Genomic DNA, 14,779 nt, shown 5'->3' with positions numbered 1-14,779 from the left:
TATTTTTCAATTTGAAATAGATGAAGAATAGGGTAAGAGGGTAGGATGATTGCTAGACATTCCAGGGCCTTCAGTCCAAAATGTAAAAAAAAAAAAAAAAACATTTGAGAAGCTTTGGGGGAATAATATCTTAAGGATGAGTAGGGTGATGTCATTGGTGGAGTAACTGTTTGTCAAGCCAGGATGAAATCAGACGAGCACATCAATTGTGCAAAACTAACTAATGGGATGAAGGTGGCACTGTGGTCTAAACCACTGAGCCTAGGTCTTGCTGATCAGAAGGTTGGCGGTTCAAATCCCCGCGACGGGGTGAGCTCCCATTGCTCGGTCCCTGCTTCTGCCAACCTAGCAGTTCGAAAGCACATCAAAGTGCAAGTAGATAGGTACCACTCTGGCGGGAAGGTAAACGGTGTTTCCGTGCGCTGCTCTGGTTCGCCAGAAGCGGCTTAGTCATGCTGGCCACATGACCTGGAAGCTGTCTGCGGACAAACGCCGGCCTCTTCGGCCAGTAAAACAAGATGAGCACCGCAACCCCAGAGTCATCCGCGACTGGACCTAACGGTCAGGGCTCCCTTTACCTTTACCCATGCCTACTGAGAAGTAAGTCCTATTGAATTCAGGATTGTGGAGTTAGGATTAGGTTAGCCACAGTGTGTACTTTAGGAATACACTGGTGCCCCACAAGACGAATGCCTCGCAAGACGGAAAACTCGCTAGACGAAAGAGTTTTCCGTTTTGGAGGTGCTTTGCAAAACGAATTTCCTTTGGGCTTGCTTCGCAAGACGAAAATGTCTTGCGAGTTCCTGCGGGGGTTTTTTTCCTCCTCCCCCCCTTTTCTAAGCCGCTTATCCGCTAAGCCGCTAAGCCGCTAATAGCGCTAATAGCACTAATCCGTCAATGGGCTTGCTTCGCAAGACGAAAAAACCGCTAGACGAAGAGACTCGCAGAACGGATTCTTTTCGTCTTGCGAGGCACCACTGTAGCTAGTTTTGGAATCAGTTTTGCAATCTAGCTTCAGGAGTGAAGGGAGTCATTATGGGATTGGGGCTTCCTGGAATGCCAATCTGTTCCCAGGATGCATTAGGCATGGGATTTCTTGTAAAGTATTAATGATCTTGAGTATAGAGCGTGAGTCAGTTGTGAACTCACGTTTTACAAGAGCATTGATTCAAGTTCAAAGAACTGCAAGGACGATCTTAACATACCAAGAAGCGGGCGGACCAAGATGACTGTGTGAATTATTAATACACCGTAGAGGGGAGAACATAGGAAGCATGTGAATGGGAGAAGAAAAGGCTATAAGCCACCCATTCATCTGTTTAGGTCTGGGAATCTAAAGGATAACAGCTGTGGCAGCAAAGCATCTCACTTGCCTTTTAGCACAGATGGGCTCCATGGAAATTGCCTGGAAAAAACTGCGTACGGGAGCTCCATGCAGCTAGTGTCACTTTTTAAAAAGACACTTGCCCCTCTTCCTCTTGTGCCACTAGAAATAGTCACATTGGGAAAGAAGGTATTAAGTAAGGGTGGCTTTCAGCTGAGACCAAGAAAGGCTCAGTGCTTAGGTTTAGCATTTGATTGGCAGGTGACCTTGTTCTATCTGTTTGTTTTTCTCCATTGAATACATGAGCTTGCTAAATGTTGTAGACGTGTTTCTCGTCCTGTACCAGCACCAGTGGCTTATTTGCATCTTCTTTGCCCTTTGTTTTATGACCTCTGTTGTTTGCTGATCACATTTTTAGCTGTGCTTTACAGTTATTTCCTCTTTACTACCCTATCGCATTAGAGAAGTCTGACAAAAAATTGTAATGTGTTAGATGTTATTTATTTACATTTATTTTCACCCACTCCTGAAGACTCAAGATAGATAAAAAATAACATTATATATGTCTGGATGAATCTTCTTCTTCTTCTTCTTCTTCTTCTTCTTCTTCTTCTTCTTCTTCTTTTCTTCTTCTTCTTTGTTTTCAGTATTTAAATACTGCTCAATGGCCACAGTTCTTGTTAAGTTGTGGGTGAACATATCAGACGACACAGCGATTCTTCAAACAGCTCTTGTTTATTCACAGGCCAGAACAGAACTGAACTGTTCTGCCAGCCTGCTTGCATAGAGCTCCACTAGAACGCAACAGTAACAGTAACAGTTATTTTCTATAACTATCCAATCACTGAACGTCACTTTCGATCCCTTATTTGCATATGTGGACCTGAATTATCTACAGTATCCCCCTGCTGGCCCAGGGTGAGAACTTCGGTACATCAGTACTCAGTGGGACTTATTTCTCGGTAAATATAGCTAGGATTTTCTTGCATTTGTTACAAACACACACACACACACACACACACACACTTGCGAAACCTGCATCTCTTGACATGCTGTTTTGATGTTCCTTCTGCTCCTTAAATGATCTCCGTGGGTAGTACATAATCATTTTATGTACAGGCCTGTGATTTTAGGGATATGTTTCTGGCTTCTGCAGTTCCAGCTTATATATTACACCCAGCTTAACTCTAAGCTGCTCTGGCATGCTGTAGACCAGCCTTTGCCAACCTGCTGGCTCCAGATATTTTGGACTACAACTAGCTGGGGCTGATGGGAGTTGTAGTCCAAAACATCAGGAGGGCACAAGGTTGGCAAAGGCTGGTTTTAGGCACTCTGCGGTTCTCCAGTGCCTTTCTGATTGTCTGTCTGCAATGCTTTCCCTTTTCCCATTTGAACTTTACCATCCATTAACTTTTAGCTCCACTTCTGAATCTCCAGAATGCAACTTTGTGCACGATGGGGGAAACAGTTGTTGGGAACTTTAGGGTTCTCCTTGCCATTTCAAACCATTTGATCTGGCAAGAAGCCATGAAGCTAAAATGTTGAATATTGTGATGCCCCTTCCCTTTCATGTTCTCCTTTCAGTGAAGCACCAGGTTGTGGCTGGTGCTTTAGCCAGGTTATTGATTGAGGAGAGGGGAAGTAACCCCCTTCTTGTATTTTATGACCCCTTTTGTATTTCTTATCATAGTACTGTTAAAGAGGAGAGCACAGACAATGAGCAGGAGAAGAGGGACGAAAAGGGCGCTTCTGAAAGAGAGAATAATGAACTGGAAGCAGTAAGTATTGTGATCTTGATATATTCTGTCAATTTTTTTTTTTTTGCCTTTTCAAAAAAGTTTTATTGGTTTTCACAATATTATAAAAAACAAACAAACACACAAGACAAACAAACAAAATAGATCATAGCCTTATTGAAAATTACAGTTATTAACTTTAAGTGACTTCCTCGCTTCCCCTTAGTTAAATTTCATTGCATGTCCTTTTAACGGTTTTCCAAATCCCAATTTTTATTAAATTTAACTTAAACATCCTTAAATCTTCACCTTATAGAATTAAACATATTACTTCATCACTTAACATAAATAAAACCCTAAGCCCATTAAGTATCTGCAAGCTATTTCCAGTTAATATGTTCCGCCAATATTAATAAAACTCTGCAAAGATTGTTCCGAAGTAACAACAAATGAAACTGATTTGTAAAAATGTTACATGGAAAAAATACAAGAGAGACATTACACATACTTCTGTAAATCAAAAAAATATTTAATAATATATATATATATATTAATAAAACTCTTGCACTGCCTCCCTGCCTTTTTATGATTCAGAAAGGCAAAACCTGAAACAACAGAGAGAGGACATAAGTAAACTTCATAAGTAAATAGCAGCACATGCAACTAATTCTGTCACAGGTAGTCTGTATTTCAGCAGAATATTTAGTCAGTTATGAACTGATTAAAGTTAAAATTGTGCTCTGTACTTAAAATAGGGAATTTGTGGAGCAATTCCATTTTTATCCTCCTTCTCCTTTTCTTACTTTAGGAAGAAGGTCAGGAGCTCAGTGACCGCGAAGATGACGAGGAAGATGACGAGGAAGATGAAGATGACATGGAAGTTGTGGGAAGCTCGGATGATTCCGATTCTGATTCTGATGAAAAAGGTGACACCAACTCCAATAATGTTACAGATTTTTGCAGCTGTTTATGCAGAGAACTCGTGCCATATTTTCCAAGGACCTAAATGGGCATCTTTGGGTTAGGGGAAGCAGTGTGCAGGCTGCCGTTAGCAGCTCCGTCCTGAGTTAAATTAGGGATGGGGAACTTCATGTTAAAGGCTAGTAATTTGAATGATGATTTCCAGGAAATACGTGTTGATGTAAGTATTTTTGAATGACTAGTCTAAGTATGTAATGGAGACATTTTGACATCTGCCAGACCTGGGATTTTTGCTTCAAAGTTCTAGTACTTACACTAAGCTGCTGTATCAGGAATGTACCATTGTTGCAAAAACCAGTGCATACCATGTTTGCTTAAATTAGCATCCTTTTATCGGGTGCTTTCCTAGTTTACATAACTTTTGCATCTATAGAGGCTGATCAGCTACAGTGTTGCTTGTATTTATTTGGGTTGGTTTTTTTTTTTTTAACTACAGCAAGCTATCAGGCAGACCTAGCAAACATCACATGTGAAATTGCCATAAAACAGAAGCTGATAGATGAACTGGAAAACAGCCAACGAAGACTTCAGACCTTAAAAAGACAATATGAAGAGAAGCTAATGATGCTACAACATAAGATTCGAGATACCCAACTTGAAAGAGATCAGGTGCTTCAAAACCTAGGTAAGAAGAATGCCATTGTGAAGCTGTTGTTTAGGCCAGTGTTTTTCAACCACTGTTCCGTGGCACACTAGTGTGCCGTGAGATGTTGCCTGGTGTGCCATGGGGAAAACTGAAAAATTCGAAAGATTTAAAAATAAAGTATTTTATAATTTTTCATATTTCTGTTTACTTACTATTTCATAATAAAGTAATTATAAAATACTTTCTTTGTGTTTATTTGATTCCTATTCAAGAGAATTACTTTATATATAGTTAATATAGGCACAGAGTTAAATTTTTTAACATTTTCTAATGGTGGTGTGCCTCATGATTTTTTTCATGAAACAAGTGTGCCTTTGCCCAAAAAAGGTTGAAAAACACTGGTTTAGGCCACATTGAGAACTTAGTGAGGACATGCCAGCGTCAGACATGCTTATGACATGACTTCCGTATCATCTCAAAATGTAAAGTAAAGGTAAAGGACCCCTAATAGTTAAGTCCAGTCGCAGACGACTCTGGGGTTGCGGCGCTCATCTTGCTTTACTGGCCGAGGGAGCCGGAGTTTGTCCGCAGACAGTTTTTCCAGGTCATGTGGCCAGCATGAGTGAGCTGCTTCTGGTGAACCAGAGCAGTTCATGGAAATGTCATTTACCTTCCCGCCGGAGCGGTACCTATTTATCTACTTGCACTTGATGTGCTTTTGAACTGCTAGGTTGGCAGGAGCTGGGACCAAGCAACAGGAGCTCACCCCATCGTGGATTCAAACCGCTGACCTTCAAAATGTAGTGGGATACAAATTTTAAGAAAATAAGATGGCCAGTGTAATGACTCACTAGGAGACCTTGGTTCAAACTCCCACTGAATCTGTCACTTGCCCTCTCTCAATATAAGCCTAACATGGGTTAACGTCCCTCTAGCACTAAGCATCACTTAGAGCAGAGCTTTCCCAACTTTCCATGTTGGTGACACACTTTTTAGACATGCATCATTTTGTGACACAGTAATTCAGTTTTACTAGCAAACACGAGCTTAAACTAACCCCTTTCCAGCTCCAGGAGCAGCACGGGGAGCATTCACACTGCAACCGACACACTAACGTGTCACGACACACAGTTTGGAAAACTCTAAATTTACAGGAAGGATGGAATTGATGTGATATTGGAAATTATTTTTTGCATATCCCTTTTTCGTTCACACTAAAGCCTTGGCAAAAAAATAATGATGTTCAAATGAAATCTTGGCATTGCAAGTTAGGCACTGAACGTATTGGTTCATGATTTATAAACTGAGAAACCCATTGCCATTTCTTTAGGTTCGGTGGAATCTTGCTCAGAAGAAAAGGCAAAAAAGGTTAAATCGGAGTATGAAAAGAAGCTGCAATCCATGAATAAAGAGGTGCAGAGGCTTCAGGCTGCTCAGAAAGAACACGCACGATTACTTAAAAATCAATCTCAGTATGAAAAACAACTGAAAAAATTGCAGCAGGATGTGGCAGAGATGAAGAAAACAAAGGTAATTTTTTTTTTAAGCACAGAATCCAATGCTGCACGTGTCTACCTGAACAATGAACTATATCCCCTGGCATTATGGATTTATTCTTCCTGCTTAAAAAGGAGTGTCAAAGTTGGTCAGTTCAAGACTGAAATTATTCTCCATTTTGGTCATCTAGTTAGGATGACTGCTTACCAAGTAGTAACTTACTGTGGTATACAGTTTCTTGGAGAAGCTATTTATTTTGTAAGCGTTCACCCAAATGGTGAGGAGAGTTTCTTCTCAAAGCTGCCTTGCTTCCTTATATTTCTGGCTGGGTGCAGTTGCATGACACTCTCACTACGAGGGCAGAGACTGCAGACAAAGACTCTCCTCCTGGAAGAGAGGGGAGTGGTTGTGGGCGGGAGCCGAGCTCCGCCTCAAGCAGGGGGTGTTAGCCCCCTGCCTCCCACTCACCTGACTGGTGCCCACGCCCACCGGCAGGCACCCAACCAGGTGCCTCCGAGGGGGCGTGTACAGCAGCCTAAATTGCTGCACCGCCAGCCCCCCTGGCCTCACTCTTCATCGTCCTGTCGTGAGTCCTGTTACCTAACTGCTTGTTAGCGTTAAGGTTGCAAATCACATTGCAACAATATTCTCCAAAAGAGTGATTACAATGAAGGATTAAGTATGGTAAAAGGGCATCAGCCTTGTAGCAAAAAACAAAACAAAAACAGCTTTCTCCCACGTGATTTGAGTGTGTGAAATGCAAAGCTGCATAATTTTATTTCAATAATAAAAATTCAAAAATGTGAATAATTTTATACAGGTTCGTCTGATGAAGCAAATGAAAGAAGAGCAAGAGAAAGCCAGGATGAATGAATCTAGAAGAAATAGAGAGATTGCTCAGCTGAAAAAGGAGCAGCGAAAACGAGAGGTGATTATTAAATGTATCTACTGCAGGTTTTTTTTTATGTTGTATGAATTTCAAAAGCTCCTGAAAGCTCTGTAAAGGTTTTCAGGTGTTGACACGTGCTATTTTATTACTGCTTTAGCAATGAATAGCTGGATTGAATTTGGTTGACTACTCATTGTACTAAAGTCAGCAACGAAAGTAGAATAAAGTTTTCAGCTGATATGTTTCTGCAAGATATTTCATATGGTATTGGTAAGCAGTTAATTCATGGGGCTGGCTTGCTAACACGTTAGAGAAAGATTTCAATCCTGTGCATACTTATTTGGGAATAAGCCTTTCAAAGATAGTGGAATGATAGGACTTTGCTTTACTTGTTCTTGTATGTGAAGTGGGATTACTATTTAATGCTTACCCCTATAAGCATTAAACCTGGGTTAAACCACAGAGCCTAAGACTTGCCAATCAGAAGGTCGGCGGTTCGAATCCCCGCAACAGGGTGAGCTCCCGTTGCTCGGTCCCTGCTCCTGCCCACCTAGCAGTTTGAAAGCACGTCAAAGTGCAAGTAGATAAGTAGGTACCGCTCTGGTGGGAAGGTAAATGGCATTTCCATGCGCTGCTCTGGTTCGCCAGAAGTGGCTTAGTCATGCTGGCCACATGACCCGGAAGCTGTACGCCGGCTCCCTCGGCCAATAAAGCGAGATGAGTGCCGCAACCCCAGAGTCGGCCACGACTAGAGCTAATGGTCAGGGGTCCCTTTACCTTTATAGAGGAAAAATCAACAAATGTCCCCCTTCCTTGGCTGGTTGTACCAATTAAGTGAATGATGGTATTGAGAGAATTGTAGCTCATCATCATCATTTTATTTATATGCCGCCTTCATAGTTAAAGCAACGCTCAAGGTGGCTTGCAGCATGTCAAGATTTACATAATTACCAACTTAACAAAAGTCATAAACAATAAATAAAGCACATCAAAAGGTACACAACCAAATGGAAATTTCCCCCCACATAAATCATAAAAAACAACATTAATATCAATAAGAATTTAAAATGACATAGATAAAAATTTTTTTTTTAAAAGTATCCAAATCCTTGACTTCTTTTTGGCTTTTCTTTACAGCATCAGCTAAAACTTCTGGAGGCTCAGAAGAGGAATCAGGAAGTTGTTCTGCGCCGGAAAACAGAAGAGGTGCCTGATGATTTCTGTGTTGCAATTAAGTGCAAGCTATTATTTGAGATTCCTATAATTTGTACATTAAATAGGTCCTTATTAGACACTGTTGTCTCACTGCTTTAGGTTACAGCTCTTCGTCGGCAGGCAAGACCTTTGTCTGATAAGGTGGCTGGGAGAGCAAGCCGGAAGCTGAGTTTGCCAGAGCAGGCTAATCACGAACCAAGTTCTAGTGTGTCATCGGTAGACAATGAAGGATCAAGAGCAGCATCACAACAGAAGATGCGAATACCCGTAGCAAGGGTCCAAGCATTGCCTGCAGCCACGACCAATGGAACCAGGTAATGATGGGCAAACCTGTTATTGTCTTGCTACTTTTGTAGTCTTGTCTTCCTGTAGACATTTAAAACGTCATTTTCCAACTCCCAAGGGAGGATTTATGGTGCTGCGTTATAATCCTGGATGTGGATGAGTTTGGGGTGTGATGGGGAGCAAAGGAGAAGGCAGGTTGTACAATAAGAGTGGTGATCGCATGGGAGTGAGAAGAGAGCACAAGTGATGGTTTAAAGCAGGGGTCAGCAACCTTTTTCAGCAGGGGGCCGGTCCACTGTCCCTCAGACATTGTGGGGCGTGGGCGGACTATATTTTTTTGGGGGGGGGAATGAACAAATTCCTATGCCCCACAAATAACCCAGAGATGCATTTTAAATAAAAGCGCACATTCTACTCATGTAAAAACACCAGGCAGGCCCCACAAATAACCCAGAGATGCATTTCAAATAAAAGGACACATTCTACTCATGTAAAAACATGCTGATTCCCGGACCATCTGCGGGACAGATTTAGAAGGTGTTTGGGCCGCATCCGGCCCCCGGGCCTTAGTTTGCCTACCCATGGTTTAAAACAATGACAGATGTTTGAGTAAAGTACCTTCATACAATGGAATATTTGAGGTCTTCTCCTTTATCTCTCTAACATGAGGCAGTTGAAGGAATAGTTTGAATACAGTGAGAAGGACACTGAAAGGAAACAAGTGGCTGTTTTAAGCAATCTGCGATACAGAACACACATGACTTAAGATTTTTTGAAAAAGAGTCGCACATCCCCCTCAAATTTCAAATATTAAAAGTGTTCTCTTTTATGATTACTGGTATTGAATAAAAATGTTACAGCACTTTATGTGAACGATGTAAATCTTTGAATTGTTTGCAGGAGTAAATATCAAAGAAAAGCGATGACCACAAGAGTTTATACCTCCAAGGGAGCGAGAATGAAGTGGCAGTTACTCGAACGGAGGGTGACTGAAATCATTATGCAGAAAATGACCATATCCAATATGGAGACTGACATGAATAGACTACTTAAGGTAGAGCTTTCTCTCTCTCTCTCTCTCTCTCTCTCTCTCTCTCTCTCTCTCTCTCTCTCTCTCTCTCTCTTTCCCCTTTAGCTACTTGCAACATCTGGGAAAATGCCACTTTTCTGTTGGGTGAAAAATAAAGTACTTTTGTTGAGACATGATGCTGTTTTTGCTAGTTTTGGCATGCGAAAAAATGGACTTGGAAAATATAAAGCCACCATTGAATTTTCATATTACCTCCAGCTTTCACAGAGCTTTTCAGTGGAACCTGTTTATATATTCAGTTTCCAGTCATTAAGTGTATATTAATTAGCTATGTACATGCATGTATGAACCACCCTTTAATGTGTCTTCCTCCCACAGAAATGCAATGAAAAGTCATGTCTGCTTTATCTAATTTAACATTCTACTGTAAAACATTTGACTGGCTGATTTTCACAGCTTGTGTTTCACATACACATTTTAATTACAGCAACGTGAAGAACTTACCAAAAGGAAAGAGAAGCTTTCCAAAAGGAGGGAGAGAGTTATCAAAGAAGGTGGCCCAGAGACCGATAAAAACATCCACAACATCAATGAAGAGATGGAGTCACTGACTGCAAATATAGATTACATCAATGACAGTATTTCTGACTGTCAAGCAAATATCATGCAGATGGAGGAAGCAAAGGTATGTCAGCCCCGAAGGTTTTGTGAAAGAATTGTGTTCAGGTAGGGAATTAATTTTCTTTTATTCAGCTATTAATTGCACTCTGCAGTTTTCTGCATTTATGTGCTGTATGGATTGCATGCAGATTAAAACATCAGAGCCAGCTTTTGTTGCATTTATGAACTAGATTAAAGATCTAGCTATAACTTTCATCTGTACGGTTTCATAATAATTTTATTTCTAAATCAAAGCCATAAGTAAGTGAACACCCTCCTACATAGCTATGCAAGGCTGCAACCCTATAGGCTTGACTGTGAGTGAGCCACATTGAACACAACATCAAACATGTGTAATATTGAACTGTAAATTATGGACTGTCTTTCATCTTTCCCAATTCTGCATTTTCAATATATTTTGCTTGAAATATCCTTATGCTTACATATAGCTGATTGTGCTGAAAATTTGGCACTTAGTTGATTTTTGCAAGTCCGAATAATCATATCTCTTAAAAGAAGCTTTGTTTGTGCTACTTTTCTAAATATTCCAGGCTTAATAGAATTCACTTTAATTTTGAAAAGTTCCTATCGGAATAACACTCCCATAGCCATATAGCGATGGGACGCGGGTGGCACTGTGGGTTAAACCACAGAGCCTAGGACTTGCCGACCAGAAGGTTGGCGGTTCAAATCCCCGCAACGGGGTGAGCTCCCATTGTTCGGTCCCAGCTCCTGCCAACCTAGCAGTTTAAAAGCACCTCAAAGTGCAAGTAGATAAAAAGGTACCACTCTGGCGGGAAGGTAAACGGTGTTTCTGTGCGCTGCTCTGGTTCGCCAGAAGTGGCTTAGTCATGCTGGCCACATGACCCAGAAGCTGTACGCCAGCTCCCTCGGCCAATAAAGTGAAATGAGCGCCGCAACCCCAGAGTCAGCCACAACTGGACCTAATGGTCAGGGGTCCCTTTACCTTTAGCCATATAGCATCCATGTGATTTTTTCCTGACTTACCACCCTGCTGTCTTTGATTTATGCAGGAAGAAGGAGAGATTCTGGACGTCACTGCGGTAATCAATGCCTGCACTCTAACAGAAGCTCGGTATCTACTTGACCATTTCCTTACAATGGGCATTAATAAGGTAACACACCTGGTGGGAACCCTGTTGTGTCTTGTACTAGATTACTGTTGCAGGGGCTAATGGCTGGGTGACATCGCTGGATCTTCACAGGCATGTTAGACTTTAAAACGGTATAGTCCAAAAATGTGAAACAAATCCAAAATAGCACTTGCCGAATATGGATATGCCTTTCTTTTCTCCCCTCCGCCAGCACTGCCCAAATCTGCCCCAGAGGGTAGGGAGACCGTGCTTTGAGACACATTTGGGAAGTGCATGGGGGATGTTGGAGGGTGGAAGAGAGAAACCAAAAGTCCCATTGTTTTGGGAGGCATCGTGGGATGGTGTCCAATATATACAAGAACCTCCCTCTCACCTCCTAAGAATTATATACAGTCATACCTCGGGTTACAGACGCTTCAGGTTGCGTGTTTTCAGGTTACGGATGCGCTGAAACCCAGAAGTACTTTGGTGGACTTGCCCAAAGATTAAGGCTTTCTGGGAAATGATATATAATGAATTGAAAAAGGTATTTAAATATACCTTTCTGAAGAAACCAGAGGCCTTTCTCTTGGGTATTGTCGGCCAAACGGTGCCAAAGAAGGATAGAACATTCTTTATGTATGCTACAACAGCAGCAAGAATACTCATCGCAAATTATTGGAAGACACAAGATCTACCCACTTTGGAAGAATGGCAGATGAAGATGATAGACTACATGGGACTGGCAGAAATGACTGGCAGAATCTGAGACCAGGGGAGAGAGACAGCGGAAGAAGATTGGAAGAAATTTAAGGACTATCTCAAGAAATATTGCAAAGTTAATGAATGTTAGAATGACGTTGGCTTAGAAACTGTGTGGTTTCCAGCCGGATTGGATAAGTAAGAAAAGAAGGGTTAAAAACTAAATGAAATTAAGGGAAAGGATTTGCTGAATTAATAAAATAGACAAAACAAAAAAAATTCCTTCCAGTAGCACCTTAAAGACCAACTAAGTTAGTTCTTGGTATGAGCTTTCGTGTGCATTCACACTTCTTCAGATACACATAATAGACATAATAAAATAGAAATTGGAATACAGAGAGGGGAGGTATGGGGAAGTCGGGAAAGTAAGGTATAAGAAAATAAGGTAATGAAATTATACTTGGGTTTTTTGTGTTTGATTGTATTGTTGTTATGTTGTGTTTTTAATATAATTTTTAAAACCTTAATAAATATTTATTTTAAAAAAAAAGAAACCCAGAAGTACTGGAATGGATTACTTCCGGGTTTCAGCACATGCGCAGAAGTGCCAAATTGCAACCCACACATGCGCAGACGTGCTGCTGTGGGTTGCGAACGTGCATCCTGCACGGGTCATGTTCGCAACCCGAGCGTCCACTGTACAGCCATGGGAAAAAGAAAGTACACTCGCATTGAATTCTGTTGTTTTACATACGAGGACATAATAGCAATCCTCTGTTCCCCAGCAGGTCTTAAAATTAGGTAAATACAACCTCAGATGAACAATAACGCACAACATATTACACCGTGTCATTATTTCTTTTAACAGAAATAAAGCCAAAATGGAGAAGCAATTGTTGGCCCAAATGATTCATGTCAACAGGAAAGCTTCTTGCCAGATTGGAAAAGTTATTTGCACATTTGCAAGACTTCATCTCTGGTGTACGTTAAGGGGAAATGGTTTTTATGGGTCATTTCCCCACCCCCTTGGGTGTTGAAAGTATTTCTAAATGTTGATATTCATGTTGGTTTTTCACAGTATGTGGGACAGCCCAGGGCCAAAGGTTACAAATTGTGTCTCCGTGAAGGAAAGTTCACATACAGATAATGCAATGGTAGCAAAACATCCATTGGTTTATAGTAGGGGTGGCCAACTCCCAAGAGACTGTGATCTATTCACAGAGTTAAAAACAGGCAGTGATCTACCCCCTTTTGGGGGGTCCAGGGCAAAGTTGTTGAGCTTTTTTTTAGAGGAGCCAAGCTTGTTGAGCTTCTTTGGGGGGAGCCAATGATCTACCAGTGATCTACCACAGTCGTCCAGTGATCTACCAGTCTACAATAAATATCTATGCCCACCCACTTGCGTAGAGTTATTTAGAATCAAACTATTTTTTGCATCTTTAACAGGGTCTCCAAGCAGCTCAAAAGGAAGCTCAGATTAAAGTACTTGAAGGACGCCTCAAACAAACAGAAATTACCAGTGCAACGCAAAACCAGCTGCTGTTTCACATGTTGAAAGAGAAGGCAGAATTAAATCCTGAACTTGATGCTCTACTAGGCCATGCCTTACAAGGTGATTTGAATATTCTACAAAATGGAATTATACTGCATGCTAGATTTGCCGATGATGCATGTTTTATTAGGTGTGTTTCAAATAAGGTGCTTTGTGAATAGATGCTGTACTTTTTGTGCATGTAAAGGTATTCCCCCCCAAATAACAGTGCGCCCAGCAATGAAAACCAGGAAATCTCATCGTTAATCACTGTTTTATAGTTTGAATTCAATATTTGGGTAATTTAAAAAACAAAACAAAATTTGGTGTCTTACAAATTGGAATAATTTTAAAAATAAAATTCTTAACTTCTCTTATTAAAAAAACAAAACTTGTGATGTGTACTTTATGGCATCTATTCTGCTAGTTCTGATAGGTTTAATCTGATTATAGTGTAACATAGGACTCGGTTATTTCCCTCTCTGCAAATGGATTGGTTTTGATTGGAGTGTTGCTTTTTGTTTCCTCCTCGCTGTTGTTTTACACAGACCTAGATAGCGTTCCGCTGGGTAAGTATATGTAGCTTTCTGTGTACCTCACAGCTGCATGAGATACTAATGATACACGTGTACACTAACTGGCGCATCTTAGAATGTACGCATACATAAAAGTTTGCATGCACTGTTTAGGAGATACGCTCAGAGTCCTCTTTCCTTAGATACAAACTTCTTACAAAATATTGGTTGTTAACAACTCAGACAGGCACGAATGCAAACAGTGTGAATGTACTTAAAAGCTTTTCGTTGTTCACCCGGGATGCTGTGGCTGATACACTATCTGCTGATACATTTATGTGCTGCTCTCTTTTACTGTAGCTGTAACATACATAACCATTTTCCCCCCAGAAAGAAAAACCCAGATTAACTCTAAAACTCATTTTAGCAACACAGAGACGATGAGTGCTTTATAGGAATCTTGTTTTAAAATTCATGTGTTAGGGTGAACCTGGCATATCACGTTGTGTATTGCATAGTTAAGCAATGGCTATAACTCAGTACGTGCCAATGGGCAGCGAAAACATTCATACTGAATTGTAAAACAGGTGTGTGGTTTTCTGGTTTTTAAAAATTCACATACAGTAATCAAAGAAAGCTACTGGTCAGGCTATTCTGTTCAAATTTATTTCATCGAGATGTATAGCCTTCTCCTTGTTAGTGTCCATTGCATTGATGGCCTGAAGGCAATCTGG

General features: G+C 40.9%; 1 protein-coding gene across 9 annotated transcripts in view; it reads left to right on the top strand.

Moving 5' to 3' along the window:
- KIF21A (kinesin family member 21A) overlaps positions 1 to 14,779 on the top strand; it is a 99,302-nt gene that overhangs the window by 55,747 nt on the left and 28,776 nt on the right. For 6 of the 9 annotated variants that reach the window (XM_081929123.1, XM_081929121.1, XM_081929118.1 and 3 more), the window contains 12 exons: positions 3,015 to 3,102; positions 3,869 to 3,986; positions 4,478 to 4,666; positions 5,958 to 6,157; positions 6,945 to 7,052; positions 8,151 to 8,219; positions 8,328 to 8,542; positions 9,414 to 9,567; positions 10,031 to 10,228; positions 11,238 to 11,339; positions 13,446 to 13,611; positions 14,079 to 14,099. In XM_081929123.1, the coding sequence (XP_081785249.1) occupies positions 3,015 to 3,102; positions 3,869 to 3,986; positions 4,478 to 4,666; positions 5,958 to 6,157; positions 6,945 to 7,052; positions 8,151 to 8,219; positions 8,328 to 8,542; positions 9,414 to 9,567; positions 10,031 to 10,228; positions 11,238 to 11,339; positions 13,446 to 13,611; positions 14,079 to 14,099 (1,628 nt within the window). The remainder of the gene's footprint in view (positions 1 to 3,014; positions 3,103 to 3,868; positions 3,987 to 4,477; positions 4,667 to 5,957; positions 6,158 to 6,944; positions 7,053 to 8,150; positions 8,220 to 8,327; positions 8,543 to 9,413; positions 9,568 to 10,030; positions 10,229 to 11,237; positions 11,340 to 13,445; positions 13,612 to 14,078; positions 14,100 to 14,779) is intronic. The other 3 variants (XM_081929119.1, XM_081929125.1, XM_081929122.1) reach the window with 1 other exon arrangement.

The sequence above is a fragment of the Podarcis melisellensis genome (assembly GCF_964234715.1).
Source record: "Podarcis melisellensis genome assembly, chromosome: 10".
Classification (NCBI taxonomy): Eukaryota; Metazoa; Chordata; class Lepidosauria; order Squamata; family Lacertidae; genus Podarcis; species Podarcis melisellensis.
The sequence above is the reverse complement of the archived record's forward strand: the minus strand, read 5'-3'. Positions and strand labels throughout refer to the sequence as shown.